This window comes from Lygodium microphyllum, chromosome 1 (genome assembly GCF_053477565.2).
Source record: "Lygodium microphyllum isolate KBCC chromosome 1, Lygodium_microphyllum_v1.1.10, whole genome shotgun sequence".
Classification (NCBI taxonomy): domain Eukaryota; kingdom Viridiplantae; phylum Streptophyta; class Polypodiopsida; order Schizaeales; family Lygodiaceae; genus Lygodium; species Lygodium microphyllum.
Window position 1 is genome coordinate 60,511,322 of NC_141135.1, and position 14,590 is coordinate 60,525,911.

Sequence of the window (14,590 nt, forward strand, 5' to 3'; positions counted from 1 at the left end):
GAGAGAGAGAGAGAGAGAGAGAGAGAGAGAGAGAGAGAGAGAGAGAGAGAGAGAGAGAGAGAGAGAGAGAGAGAGAGAGAGAGAGAGAGAGAGAGTTGTGGTTTGGTAGCTTGCAACAGGGGTCACAAAGCAGTTCATGCTCAGCATCTAATTCAGTGATGGATAATCTGCAGGAGACAAATGGTATCGATGTGGCCTTTCTCGACTAGCATTTAGGAAATGGGAATGACTAAGTTTTGCCGGATTCGGATAGTGATTCGTTGGTGGAGGATTTTGGCCTATTGATCGATGGGGATGAGACAGGTAAACGTCAGAAGATGTTAGTTGAAGAACCGCTATTATGCCCCCCAAATTTGCCTCAATCAGAGGTTTAGGCTTTTGGTCCACAACCTGATGGGTCTCTTAAGTTCATGCTGGCCAGTGCCAATCATCTTATGTCCGATTATGTCCATGTTAATGAGGGCAAAGCTAACTCTTACCGGATGGGGATCACGTAGTTGGAGTCATGGGAACGGAACTGGTCCTATAGCAGATTGCTACTTTTCATGAGAGGGCAGCCATCTTTTACTCTACAAGAAAGGCTCCCTTGATCACCACCATTCGTATGTGGGTGCAGTCCATGCTTTTAAGTGTTGAATAGTGCTAAGATGATGCTTCAGGGCATGTGCAGGCCCCTCTTGTTGAAGAGATTTATGATGGTTCAAGGGGGTTTTTTGAGATGTTTTTTCGCTCCTTGGAAGTGCGTACTTTCATCATGCAGCGCATTCCTTTGTTTTTGGATGAGCAGCTTGTTCACATGGTCTCTTGGAGGCCCATGGCTGAGTTTCAAGAGGTGTTGAGGCATGCATGCTCTATTTGGGTGGAGGTGGTTGATTTCTGTCTATCTTTGGAGACTCCTCCCGTTGGTTTTGAGAACCCTAGGTGAGGTGTTGATGGAGCCTCGGTTGGCTTTCCAGAATAGGAACAGTGCATGCATGCTTTAGGATAGAGGGAAACCTCGCTCGACCAAAATTCATTTCGAGGTTGCACGACTGCAAACCTTGGTTTATGAGTTGAAATGGGGTACTTTTGCTAGACGTTGTTTCAGATTGTGGCCAATTGGGCCATTTCATTTCAGAATGTGATAAAAATCTCGAGGTTTTACAGCGAACTATAGATTCAGACATGGAAATGCAAGACCACCATCCTGAGCACATACTTCAGGAGCCACAAGTTGATCCTGAGATGTTTCCTCAAGATGGTCGTGATGAAGGTAAGAAGGAGGTTTCTCAAGAGAGTCTTGAGCGTACTTCCCTTGCGGTTGATCGGAATGTGTCTCCTTGGGAAGATTCTTGGGTATTAGTGGTTAGACATAATGCAAGACAAGCTTCTTGTTCGACTCTTGCCCACCCACCGCCAATGTAGAGGTAAGGGGTTTTACATGAACCCTCAATCTTTTCGTGCTCCAGCAGGGGATGATAAAGCAAATTTGATTTCTGCTTTGCGCTTTGATGTGCAGGGGAAGCTTGTGTCTCCTAGGGATATTTTCCGTTCACAGCAACAAGAGTTTCCTTCTCGTGCTTTGATTGCTGGTTTGCAGAGGGCAGACCTTGTAGATGTAATCCGAAGCGAGATGGAAAGATTTCAGGTAGCTAAAGCTATAGATGTAAAAGGGAAAGGAAAAGCGGTGGTTCAATAGTTTTTCTCATTTTTGATTTATTATGAGAATTGCTTTGTGAAATGTGAAAGATATCTCTTTGGGCAGCAAGCAGTATTGGTTGTGGAAAGTTGTGTTTGCTAGAAATTGGGATGTATTTTGTGCGATGGAGCATAAACATCACTCTTTGGTTGGATCTTCTTATGTTTATAAGGATTATGTGGTTTTTTTCAGTGGTCGAGCTCCATATAAATCTGGAGTTATGTTGGTTGTCAAATCCTTCCGACAACCATCAGTGGTTTGTCAGATACCTCGAGGTTGATTTGTGATTCTAGAAATACTTTATGAGGGAGAGGTTTTTGTGGTTGGTGGGCATGTATGCTCCTTTCACTGCAAGGGAACGGCGTCAACTTTGGGATGACTTGCACTGTCTTTCCATGGCTCGTCAAGATTTTGTCATGGGCGACTTTAATGCATGTGCATCTGGGGATCACGTGACTTCTTTGCACTCAGTCATTGATGGTCTTGGGCGATGGGCTTGGGATGCCCTTGCAGCTGGGTCTTTGAAGCAGGACATGTGGTCTTGGATGTATCCATCACAATCTGATTATACCTATGGTTCTTTATAGCATCTTAACACCTGGGCAAGATTGAATCGAATATATATTTGTCAGAGTGATTCCTTTTTTCTTGTAGTTATTTTCATGTGGGTGAAATGACAACATGTCTTATCAGATCACTATCCTTTGGTCTTGGAAATGACCCTTAGACCTGTTCATGTATTTAAGGCTCTTCTTGCTTGGTTGCCTCTTTGTTTTAATCAATCTTTTTTGAAGCAGAATCAGTTTTTGGAATGTGTTCAGCAACAACTGATCGCTTCTTTTAGCTTGAAGGTCCTATCTGAAGGGAAGGACGTATAGGCTGTTTTTAGGGATAATGCGCGGGAGTTATCCCATCAGTATGGTATGCAGCATGCTTCCTCTTAATGAGCTGAATTGCACAATGCCCAATCTATATTGGCCCACTCCTTGTCTCTGAGTCAATCAGAACCTTGGAAACGATTCTTGATCTTCCAAGTAATGTTTATGTCAGCTATGCATTCATCCAGTCTTGCCTGTTGTTAAAGTGGGAGAAAGAGAGACGCCTTGCATAGCTCTCTTGGATAATGATGACTTGCTCACATGCATTGAATGGTTTGAAAGGCAAGGTTCATTCTCTTTAGAAAGAGGAATATGCAAATTCAAACTGCTGGCCAGAGCTGAAGCTTTATACGATAATAACTATCAATTCCATCATATCTTTGCTCGTCTGCACCAGAAATATACTCGGGAAAATATTATGCATTTAATGGATGAACAAGGTGTTATGGTGACGGATCTCGCCTCCATCATTCGTATGTGTGTTGACTTTTACAAATCCTTGCTGGGTTTGCAAAAGAATTTTTCTGATGCTGTTTATTTTGCTTGCTGATATATTTGCGAGTTGGTTAGCAACCAGGTCAAACTAGAATGGGTGGATTTAATGGAGGTTGATATTTTAGAAGATGAAGTGGAAGAAGTGTTGTCCCACCCGCCCCGAAGGAAAAGTCTTGGTTGGGATGGGCTTCCTAATGAGCTATTTTCAGCTAATGTGCAGCACCTTAAAGATCCATTGACTTGCCTGTGTCAGCAAGTGTGGAATTCTGGCATGATGCCATTAGATTGGTAGATTGCTGTCATTCGCTTGTTGCCGAAGGTTCCCTCTGCAACCTCTTTGAAACAATGGAGACCCATTTTTGTTATGCGTTCGTTATATAAAATCTTCTCCAAAATCATTGCCAATAGATTGTAAGACGTTTTTCCACACCTGGTTCATCCACGTCAATATGGTTTCATTAAAGGTCGGAATATAATGCATAACATTTTGAATGTTCAACTAGGAATTGACTATGCTAAAACTTCAGGCCAGCAAGTAGTTATGCTTTAGCTCAATATTGAGAACGCATTTGATCATGCTAGGTGGTCTTTTTAGCCGCAATTATTGTCTACAATGGGATTCAGTCCTCGCATGGTTTCTCTTGTTGATACTATTAGTTAGGGAGCTGTGGCTCGTATTGCTCTTAATGGAGGGATCACGAAGGAAATTGCCTTATCTCGGTCTCTTAGGCAAGGCTTATGGCATATTAGGGATGGGCAAAAGAAGTGGCAGGAAAGATTCATTTAGCTTTGGAAGTCTAAGTTTTCAGGGTAAAGTCTTTTTGTGGAGATTGCTGATTGGTGGTCTTCCAACTGGAGAGGTCCTGCGTGCTTGAAAGATCTTTGCTGGTCGTTGTGTATTTTGCACTAATGTGATGAAACATTGCTTCATCTTTTTGCTTCTTGTCCGGTTGCATGACAGATCTGGAGTTTTATTTCTTGCGTGCGCTCTCGACGACTCAGCTCCGGATAACAAGCCATTCATGGATTATGGGAAAGCTACCCTCCGTGCCTTCTTTGCATTCAGATTATTCTTGCCTTTTCCATTTGCTTAGATGGACTGCCTTATGGCATATTTGGCGCACTCGGAATGCCTTTATTTTTGATTTGGTTTCGGGCATCCATGGTCATGTGGCCCGTGTTCGAGGTTTAGTGCTATGGCAAAATTCTTCTATGATAGCAGCTGATCTGGTTCTTCCTGACATTGCTGCCCCCCGGCTGGCTATTGTTCGCTCTACATTGGCTATGTGATTTTTTCTTTGTGTTAAAGTACTGATAGTCTTTCATCAATTTCTCTGATGACCTGATGGTCTGATGTAACAGAAAGTAAGAGAGTTAGAGAGAATGCTGACCTGATGGTCTGATGTATATATACTTAATTCTTTATCTTCACGAAAAAGAGAGAGAGTTTTATGTTAATGTTTACAAAAGGCCAAGTTGGCCTATGAGACCAAAATGTTATGTCTGAAAATTGAGACAGAGAGTTATATTAACATCTACAAAAGGCCAAATCAGCCTATGAGATCAAAATGTTACAAGGATTTATGTTGCGCACTAGCAAGGCTCATTGTAGGGCTATGCGGCTGCATCTCTTTCTCTCTCTCTCTCTCTCTCTCTCTCTCTCTCTCTCACACACACACACACACACACACACACACACACACACACACACAAAAAAATTGGTTCACTTTATGGTAGAATGTATTGAAGCCAAAGAAGAAGCAATATAGACAAATGAAGCTCTTGCTGTACAATAGGATGATATTACCTTGCATATGTATATAGATACCCAGCCCGTGGAGGGAAATTTGGGCAAAGGCAAACAATTGCTTTCACCCCTCATGGATGGTGTCCATGGCTGACAACAGGTGCACCTGGTGCAATTGAAAAAGGGCGAAGAACAAAATGTTGTTCTTGTCCAAAATGATCTTATATCAATTTTGAAAAGAACTACCGTTATTGTACAAAGTGTTAAAAATCTTAAGGTACCATTTGGTAGTGCATGGCATTGTTTGGTACCGTAACCTACCTTATCATACTAGATATCTATGGTTCTCTAAGTTGTTGACAATGTCGTCGAAGCTGCTGGTGACATTGCCTACAGTGTTGGCGATGTGTCAGGCTTGTACCTAAAATTTGTGTGATTATTCTCTGTTCATGATTGGCATGACTATTCATTTGCAGGTGACATGCAGCTGGGTTGTCATGTTGCTGTTTGAGCTGATGATTGTGCTAATCTAGGAGTCGTGGTGGCTGATTTAATCTTTGAATTATAATTTGTTGGATGGCTGTGTATATTGCTAAGAGCTGTGAGGCAAGAGATGTATGGTGCTCATAATCGACTCAGACATAGTATTGGCACATTTAGGATTGAGCAATAGGTTTTGGAGTCAGATTGGTAATTGCTCGTGTAGTGGATGTGTTAGCAAACATTTTGCGTATTGTCTTCTTCCATGTGCATACCTTGTGAGCCTTGCGTATTGTCTTCTTCCATGGACTATACTTTTGCTGAACTAAAATACATCCTTAGCCTTGGAATTAACAATACTCGGTTGTTATTTTTATTACTAGCCAATAGCTATTACTATCTCAGGCTATCATTTATTCTCATGTGTGGGTCTTCTTCATTTTAGGAATACTAGGTGGAGAGTGCACATTTATGATCAACGGGTGGGTTTCTCGCTTTGAGATGTTGTAGTAGGACGTTGTGTCTCCAGCCTCTAGATGACACGATCAGCTGGTCTGACATCATCATCATCATCATTATCATGTTGTCTATTTGTTGGTTACTCCCCATTTATAACTGTCTAGTCTATGCTTCACACATATCCTTAATCAGATCTTTTGTTATTTCTGAAGCTCTCAATGACACACTTCTCAATGTATGACGTGGGTGATTGTGTGCAGCCTTGTATCATTGTTTCATATGAGTATTCCTTGTCTTCTTTTGCATTTTGTCTTCTCTTCTCTTCGTGTTCCTCTTCCATTGAGCACTCCCACATGTTATCATTGCCAAACTAAGATGGAGAACTCATCTACCATAGTGCTTTCAATTGGATTTGTTGCTTTCCAATCCTTGCAACGGGGCAACCAGATTTGGACTCCCTCTCTGTTATTAATAGTCACAACCAGTTGCTGGCAACATCAAACTCAAGGCATTCTGTAGTGGCACTGGGTTATTTTTAACCTGGCAGCTGCAGCAGTCTACAAACTGAAATACAGCTCTTAGCAGGCTTCCATATGTAATACACAGCCCTATTGCCCCATTCTAATGGAGGTCAAGTCTTAAAAGCAAGTCTCCTTGAAACAAACACCCTTGCTGGTTGGAAATGAAACATTCAGAGCAATAGGTTGCTTTTGGCTTGTAACAAGTTGTTTTTGCCTTCCCAAGGCCATTGAAATCAAAACGCAACAAAGAATGGAGAGTGATCCCTCAAAAGGTACTCCCCATCAAAATGCAGCATAATTTCTTGCTTTCTTGCAGGTTATTTGAAAGATATGCATGATAGACCAGCATGATGGCAAGATCGGGCGAAAGGATCTTTCAAAACTATAGTGAGGACCATAGAAGTGATGATTGTGACCGTGAAGGTCAGCGTATTGATGTCTGTGGCTCTAAGGATCGCCAGGAATACCATGGATATTGAAAGAATTGATGTTAAAACTGTGATCGTGTAGATTGTGAGGATTGATGCAACCAAAGCCCTATTGAATATCAGCCATAAGTATAATGGTCCTAGTTGGCAATGACAGTGATTGAGATCTAGATGTTAGCTGTGAATCCTCCATCTATTGTCCCTTCATCACTCTCATAGTTATTCATTATCCACGTCTTCCATTTTGTGGATGGCCATCTTTGTACCATAGATGCAAGTGCTCATTCTTTTCCAATTCTAAGAAAAAGACAATGTGGAAATTTTCATTGGGCCCTATGGTCATGCAAGATGGAGTGTACATTGTCTCTAAGATACTTTTGATTTTTTGGACCTCATCATCCTCCCTACTCACTTAGTGGATCCGATGATTGGATTTACATTGGATTTGGCAGCCTTATGAAATTGGGCTCAATTTTTGAGCCATGTGGTTCCTCTTCATGGACTGCCATGTTTTTGTACTTGTTTACATCCAATGTATTTGTTATGTCTCGGAGGTGTGGGCGTGATTATATTCCCTTTCTAGGTGAAGGTGAAGGTACTCGCTAGAGGATCACTCTTGAGATAAAGCTATGACATCTTTTTATAACAGATTTCATGAGACTATGAAGGATTACCTCACAAAGATGGAGGAGATTCGGGATGACAAGCTCATCCCTCCGTAATCATATTGTCTTGAAAGACCTAGCCATGACTATATTGTCACATTTTTCGTCATTGGTATGTGGTGCATGTGTTGCCAAAATTGAAGTCCATGTATGGGAGTCCTCGATAGGGCAATCACGCCAGTCGACGCTGACTCTCCTCCACATAAATCCTTAACTAAGAGTAAGGCAAAAGGCAAGTCATCTGGAAAGACAAGTAAGGCAAGCTCCACAAAGATAGAAATGCCAACACTTTCTCATCCAGCTTCTCATCTACCCCCTCAAGAGAAAAGGGCCCCTGTCCAAGTTAAATTCTTCAACCAACCAAAAAAAAGCCACTGCAACTGCAAGATCTATCTTTTCAAAAAGCGACGAAGAAGTTACAATGATGAAAGAAGACAAATAGATACAAATGGCAAGATCTTTGTATATCTACACTTCAATTTTGTAACTCTTCATTCAATGAAAAGCTTTTTATCCAATGTAATGTTTTCAATTTTATGGCTCGAAGCTTACAATTGAAGGAGGCAAGCAACTCATACAAGAGTAAAGCATTCAACTCTTTTCCCTACTGCTTTACTGTTTACTTTAAACTTATATTCTGGGGATGTACAGTCTAGCATCTCCAAGGTATCCCTTACATCTTTAAGATTCCAATTGGAAGTGATATTTACCTCCTTTTCTATAGCTTGCATCTTAAGATTGAAGGGCATGCAATCTGTATCTGAATCCAAGGGAATCCACACGCCTAGTTTAAGTTTGTATCTCCTATAATCAAAAACCAAAGCAAGAGTTTGTCGTGCTATATTATAACACATATACAAGGATTGGGGAGCATCATAGGAGGAGACAAAGGTGTGCCCATTGACTTTGTCTCATGTGAGCAATGTTGATTGAAGGATATATTTCTGATAGGATACAAAGATACCCTTCTCATGCTAACCAACCTTGAAATCTAGAAATTAAGGTAAGTAACCAAGGTTGGTTATCTCGAAGGTAGAACATACCTGTGCCTTAGGATGCACAATAGTAGTAGTATCCAAGCTTGTGATCAACAAATCATTAGTATATACCAACAGTTTTACCTCGTACAACAACTAGCTAAAGGTTGCACTAAAATGTAGGATGGGAAAATCTTTAGATTTCTAGGAATCCCCTTGGGATTTATGGTCACCCATTACAAAATATGGCAGTGAGTCATGGCCAAGCTTAGGAAAAAATTAGACTTTTGGAAGGGCTTTGGAGGGAATCTACCAAAACAGTAGCTTTAAAATACATTCTCATGCTACCACAAAATACTTGCTTGAGCCTCTCTAAAGTGGTGTTGATATACAGACTTGGATCATATGGGTGCAAACGGAAGTTGCCCGACCTAAGGAAATCATCCATTCTATGAAACTAGTAGCAAGGTGCTTGCTTCAATCCATAAAGAGCTTTCCCCAAATCCCCAAAGAAATACCTTATTTGCTTTGTTTGGAAGAGTGAATCAGGATGGTTGCTCTACATTGTATTTGCATTTAGATTAGAGTGATATTCCTTTTTTTTCTTCCTTTTATCTTCTTTCATGTTCTCTTCTCTTCTTTCACTATTCTTTTGCTTTCATAGCTCACTCTCCCAAAAGATGTTGGGATATAGAAGAGAATAGATAGGAGAGACTTCGGAGTGTGGATGCAGGAAACAATGAGAATTGCATAAAAAATGCAATGAGAAGATAACGCTAGCTGTTGTTGCCACAACGAACATAGCAATCTTGTGCCTTGAATTGCACAAATACAAGACTAGTGTGTTGGGAGCTTGGGATGATGATTAGATGCCTTGAAAATCAATGAGGATATGCACTATTGTTTCTAGCTTCCCATTTATCAAAGCACATTCTGTGTTGTTTCTCCTAGTCCCGTTAGGTGTGTACAATCCATCCCTTTTTAAATGTTAAAACAAGTAATATTTACTAGCCTAACCCTTAAATATCTATGTATTTTTTAATGACTCTACAAAACAACGGATTTTATTTGACAAGTTTTTGGTGTATGTTCAGTACTGTACTAAGTGTACGGACTGGACGGATCATAGCTGACTACCCTGGTACCAAATCACAAGTTGTGGTAAGAAATGTTGAGGTGAGACAAGACTGGTTGTCCCTATGCACAACAAAGGGTGGGAGTGACTCCTAGGTGTATGGTAGAACTGATGGGCTTGAAATTTTCTGCGAAACACTCTTGGTGCCACAAACAAGAAATTTCACCTTGACAGGTTGAGGAAGTACTACTGCCAACTGTTGCTGCTTTAGCAAACTGTTGTTGTGAGATGTTGTTGCAAGGGTGAGACAGGGCTATTTATCCCTGTTTGTGATGAAGGGTGGGAATGGATCCTAGGTATATTGTACAACCAATGAGTTTGAAATTTGTTGCAAAATGTGTTTGTTTGTTGCCATGAACTGGAACTTTCGTTTAGAGAGGTTGAGAAAATGCCAACCTCCATTGTCAGACCATGATGAGGGTAAACGCAAGTCCAGAATACAATGCTCTGACAAATAGATGGTTGCATCTCCCACACTGGTGTTTAATGACATGGATGCAGGTGTGCTCTAATATTGTGAAGAAATCAGACACAAAGGAAGGGGAGTGAACAACAAAGGAGACAGGTGAAAGCCAGGGCAATGTGATGAAGCAAGGCCCCCAAGCTGGAGGGAAAACATTTAACCAATTGTGAAGTGTGTACAATTGTGACGCCTATAAATAGGGAGGAAAGAAGACTGGTGGAATCTGTATAGGAAAAAGGCTTGAAATGGCAAAAATGATTTGACCTAAAGAGGACCATCTAGGTAGGCAAACAATGTGGGACAAAAACCCTGAATACTGTGTGCCCTGATATGGAGCTGGACACATACTCTCGGTATGCTCCATCTACGGTGGCGTCATCAATACTGCAAAGAAGCTTGTGAATGACCAATTGGAAACCGTCCAATTGGCTAACCACCTTTGTATGGTTGATTGCAGTTTGTCCATAGATATCCTTACAGCAAGCATTGACGAGAATGGAAGTATGATCAGATTATGATTCAAATGTGGATTCTGAACTGTAGACCCCAATTGTCTAATGACATCAACCAGAAAGTAGGCACTATACACAGTTAATGTTTGCTGCTGTTTATGACAGCTGGCTGCAGTAAAGAGGTCAAGTATGTTTCTGCTCTTCCATATGGGTCTGAAATGACTGGTTTCAAGATGTCTGATTCAGCCAACCATACGTGGCTAACTCCAACTATGTGATGATACCTGCTCCAAATAGAATCTTGTGATTTGTGACTAGAAGATGATATCTCCTAGGCACACACCTAGGCCTGCTGTTAACACTCCTGGTATCTTCAGCAAGTAATGGAATTTGCATATTGATGTTCCAACACACGTGATAACCCCTGTGAGCTATGTGATGTCCACTCAAAGAAACCCATTTCAGTTGTAATCTTTATCAAGAAAGAGGCATCCTTAAGGAATGCTCACCTTGATGTTTAGTGCTTTAGAGCCTGCACTTGTTCAGGAATTAGGATTTGAAATACGCTAATAGACTAATTGCTGCTCTCGCCTGTTGTTGTACAAAACTTAAAAGGCGATGAAACGTTTTTTAAAAAACAATGCAAATTCTTTCTTGATGTTTCTTTGCAAGACATGGAATGCCATTTACTAGATCCTTTACTTTAATAACATATTTAGGAATTAGTGCTTCTCTTTTGCACATCCTAGAAACTGTATATGTTATGGATACTTTCATTTTAAACTAGGTTGCAGAGCTTAGAAGTCAAGAAATGGAAGCTCAACAATTGGACCATGAAAATGAACTCCAAAAGGTATCCTTCCTTGTTCATGCAAAACCTTGGAGTCAAAGGAAGCTCCTAACCTGTGCTCATCTGAACAACATGCATTTGTGTGTATGAAGTGACCACTATACTGAAGAATGAGATGTAGGAATGCATACATATCTTTTGATAAGATGAAAATGTCTGTGCTTGTGGTATGGTTAGACCTAACTGCGGTGTGTATTAGGCCATATGTATTGCATTTGCGTAAAATTGAGTTGGCTGAAGTAGCATTAGCATGTACCTATAGTACACCTGCATGTCCTTATGCAGGTGAAAGAGGTGTTAGAGTCTGAAAAGCAACAACTGCTGGCAGAGCTGGTATGTGCTTTTTTCCATTCTCTTTCCTATGTATGCATGGTTGTGCACACATGTAGTAGTAAGGTGTAGGGCTAAAAATTTTTTGTAGACAAGTCTGCGGTGTGGAAATCAAACTCTTCAAGCTGAGCTCTCCGAGTGGCAAGAAAAATTCCAAGCTCTAAGTCAATATATATCAGCACCAAGGGCTGCACCCTCTGCACACAAGCCAAGTACCATGGCTGCGGCAAAATGCTCATCAATCATGCTACCAGCAGATTCACATAAAACAGAGGATAGCTGCATTTCAGACCAGCAGAATGATGAAAAGCAGATCTGGAATGACAGTGCAACGAGCTGTAGGGATATGGCATGCACGACTGCAGATAGGAGAGATACTGGTTGTTTCAGGCCAATGCCAGGTGAAAGAAATGTTAGGTCTTGCTGTAAAGGCCAGACTGACACTCTTCAACAATGCTGCTGTGAGCATTTATGTGATAGTTGTACGTCAGGTAATAAGAAAGTGCCTTTGCAAGAGAGTCATGGACAGGAGAAAAGGTCAAGCCTTGGTACGGACACATACAGGGATATGTTACTTGCAGCTGCTCACAAGGAGATTGTGAGGCTGAAAGAGGTAGACATTGTCTTTTATTAGTTCATTTGCGAAGCAATTCTGATTTTGCCCGTTGCTAAAGCTGATGGTTCTTTCATGCAGATAAACCAATGCCTCTTAGCTGCTTTTCACCATGAGTTCAGGATGGCACAAAATGTGGGCAGGTTCACAAGTGCAAAAGCGCTGGCCTCTATTGAAGTGGCAGGGACAATGGCTTGATTTGGATGGTTTACTCTTTCTGGTTCTTTTGTCTTTGACAGCTGTTGAGAGAAACTACTTGTTTCCAGACAGTCGACAGTAGCGGTGGGGACGACTACTTATACAAACTGTCATGGTACAAGAGGTTATTGTGATGTGCTTATGTGGGAGGTGTTTGGTAGGAGACCACTGATGACCTAGCACATCTTAAGCTGTTATGTATTGCATTCTATAGAGACCTGCACTGGGTCTTGACTCTTGCAGCACATGAGTACTTCTATGTTGATAATTTCAGTCTCCCTTTCTCTCTCTCTCTCTCTCTCTCTAGTGAAGAATCTTAAATTAAATGAGGATATTTCCATCAGTACTTCTGGCCAGCCAAAGAAAATCACAGCAATCATAAGTGAAGCCAAAAGACTACCAAAACATAGGACACATCATGTGGGGGCCACAACAGGACTGGAGTGAACAATATGCAGTCATGAAACAGCAACTTCGTCAAGGACTAGGTCAGTCAAAACCCTGGAAGAAATCTACCATAATAGTTATCCTCAAACATGGACCATGTGACCATGGCTGCCATAGGCCGATTAAAAAATAAAGGCATTATTGGTGCGCCAAACGTACCAAAGAGTAGTTCATCTCAAAAAATGGAAAAGGCAAGGAAGATTGGGTTGCTAAGTGATCAAAGAAAACCTCTTGCCCGAGAACGGATGGTTTGTGGCCGAGTCATTGAGGTTCCCACATGGGAAATAAAGCTCCAAATGTGTCTCACAACAAGGCACGAGATAAAGAGATATATCAGTCTCATCATAGCTAGTGTAGGAGCTGCAACAAACACGGGAGATCTTGTGAGCACATAGCACATCCTCTATTTGGAAGACGCTCAATAAGCAACCTCCATATGAAGACTTTTTCTTGATAAGGAATCTTGAGCTTCATAGTTGAAGAGATCTATGTTGGCTTTCTCATTAACCAATCTCTTATTTTCAGGCATCTTATGGTAAATTTGATTAGCTGACCTTTATAGGAAATCCTTTGGTTTGACACCCAATCTTGCCAAGGGGAAGAAGGTTGAATATCATGAAATGATAACAATTATTCATTTAAGGTTACAAGAATGCACATGTACAGCTTGATGAAGGAGCTTGAGACAGCACAACTAAGAGTATACTGAGGTATCACTAGAGAAGATTTACAAGACTAGTTATGCCTTGAAGTGAACTAGGCATATATATATATAAGCTGAAGATAAAAAAGTGTCCCGGTGGTCTTGTACTAGACACCTTTATCTTGAATAACCTTCCACTTAAAGGTGAATGTGCTTGTAGTGAGAAGAGAACAAGAAAGGAGTGACAAAGTATATATGTACATGAAGTACAATAGGATGAGGAAATACAAAACCTCATCCGACACCATCATCTTCCTAAGGAGTAAGGAAGAGGAGGAAAGGGGGAGGGAGGAGGGAGGAGGGGAGATGGCGAGAGGAAGAAGAGGCACACGCAAGACGAGAGAGAGAGAGAGAGAGAGAGAGAGAGAGAGAGAGAGAGAGAGAGAGAGAGAGAGAGAGAGAGAGAGAGAGAGAGAGAGAGAGAGAGAGAGAGAGAGAGAGAGAGAGACGGTTGGGAGGGTGGAAATTTTATTTATTTTTTGGTAAAAAAAGAGATGTAAAGCGTGCCCCCCGTCTCGCACACAAATGTGAACGGGGTACAAAAATTTATGTCGAGGAGATTAAAACAACATGTACGCACGCATGCGAAAGGAGGACGACATCATGTATGCATTAACGTGTGTCGAAAGACGAAAACACGGGCAGTCACGCACAACACGGAAGATGATGGAACACAAAATAAATGAAAAAATTAATAAGAAACGAACCAGACATCGGATGGAACTGATAAAAAAAGAAAAAAGGTGCTGTGTAATTGGAGGAAGAGGACGAAAAAGAAGGGTGTTCACATTGAAAAAGAGAAAAACAATGGGCATAGCAAGACGCACAAAAATTAATTCTCGAAAATCCGTCTGTCGTCCGAACAAAATGCAAAAACAAGGAAAATTGTTTGTAAGGAGGAGTTCAATAGACTTATCATGTCAGAATGTGGTTCTGATGAGAATAGGACCCGTTTGCATGGAAAAAATGGAAAATAAAACCCAAAAATAGAATTAAAAATTAATAACAAAAAATCAAAAGGTCGGAATGAAATATAACAAGGAAAAATGTGTGGAGTATCAAATGGGATAG

At 41.0% G+C, this 14,590-nt stretch overlaps 1 protein-coding gene across 3 annotated transcripts in view; it reads left to right on the forward strand.

Moving 5' to 3' along the window:
• Positions 1–12,644, forward strand: part of LOC148041168 (uncharacterized) — a 149,018-nt gene extending 136,374 nt beyond the window's left edge. For all 3 annotated transcript variants that reach the window (XM_087687596.1, XM_087687608.1, XM_087687603.1), the window contains 4 exons: positions 11,166–11,231; positions 11,514–11,561; positions 11,650–12,171; positions 12,253–12,644. In XM_087687596.1, the coding sequence (XP_087543722.1) occupies positions 11,166–11,231; positions 11,514–11,561; positions 11,650–12,171; positions 12,253–12,369 (753 nt within the window). In that variant the 3' untranslated portion in view covers positions 12,370–12,644. The remainder of the gene's footprint in view (positions 1–11,165; positions 11,232–11,513; positions 11,562–11,649; positions 12,172–12,252) is intronic.
• Positions 12,645–14,590: the final 1,946 nt, after the last annotated feature.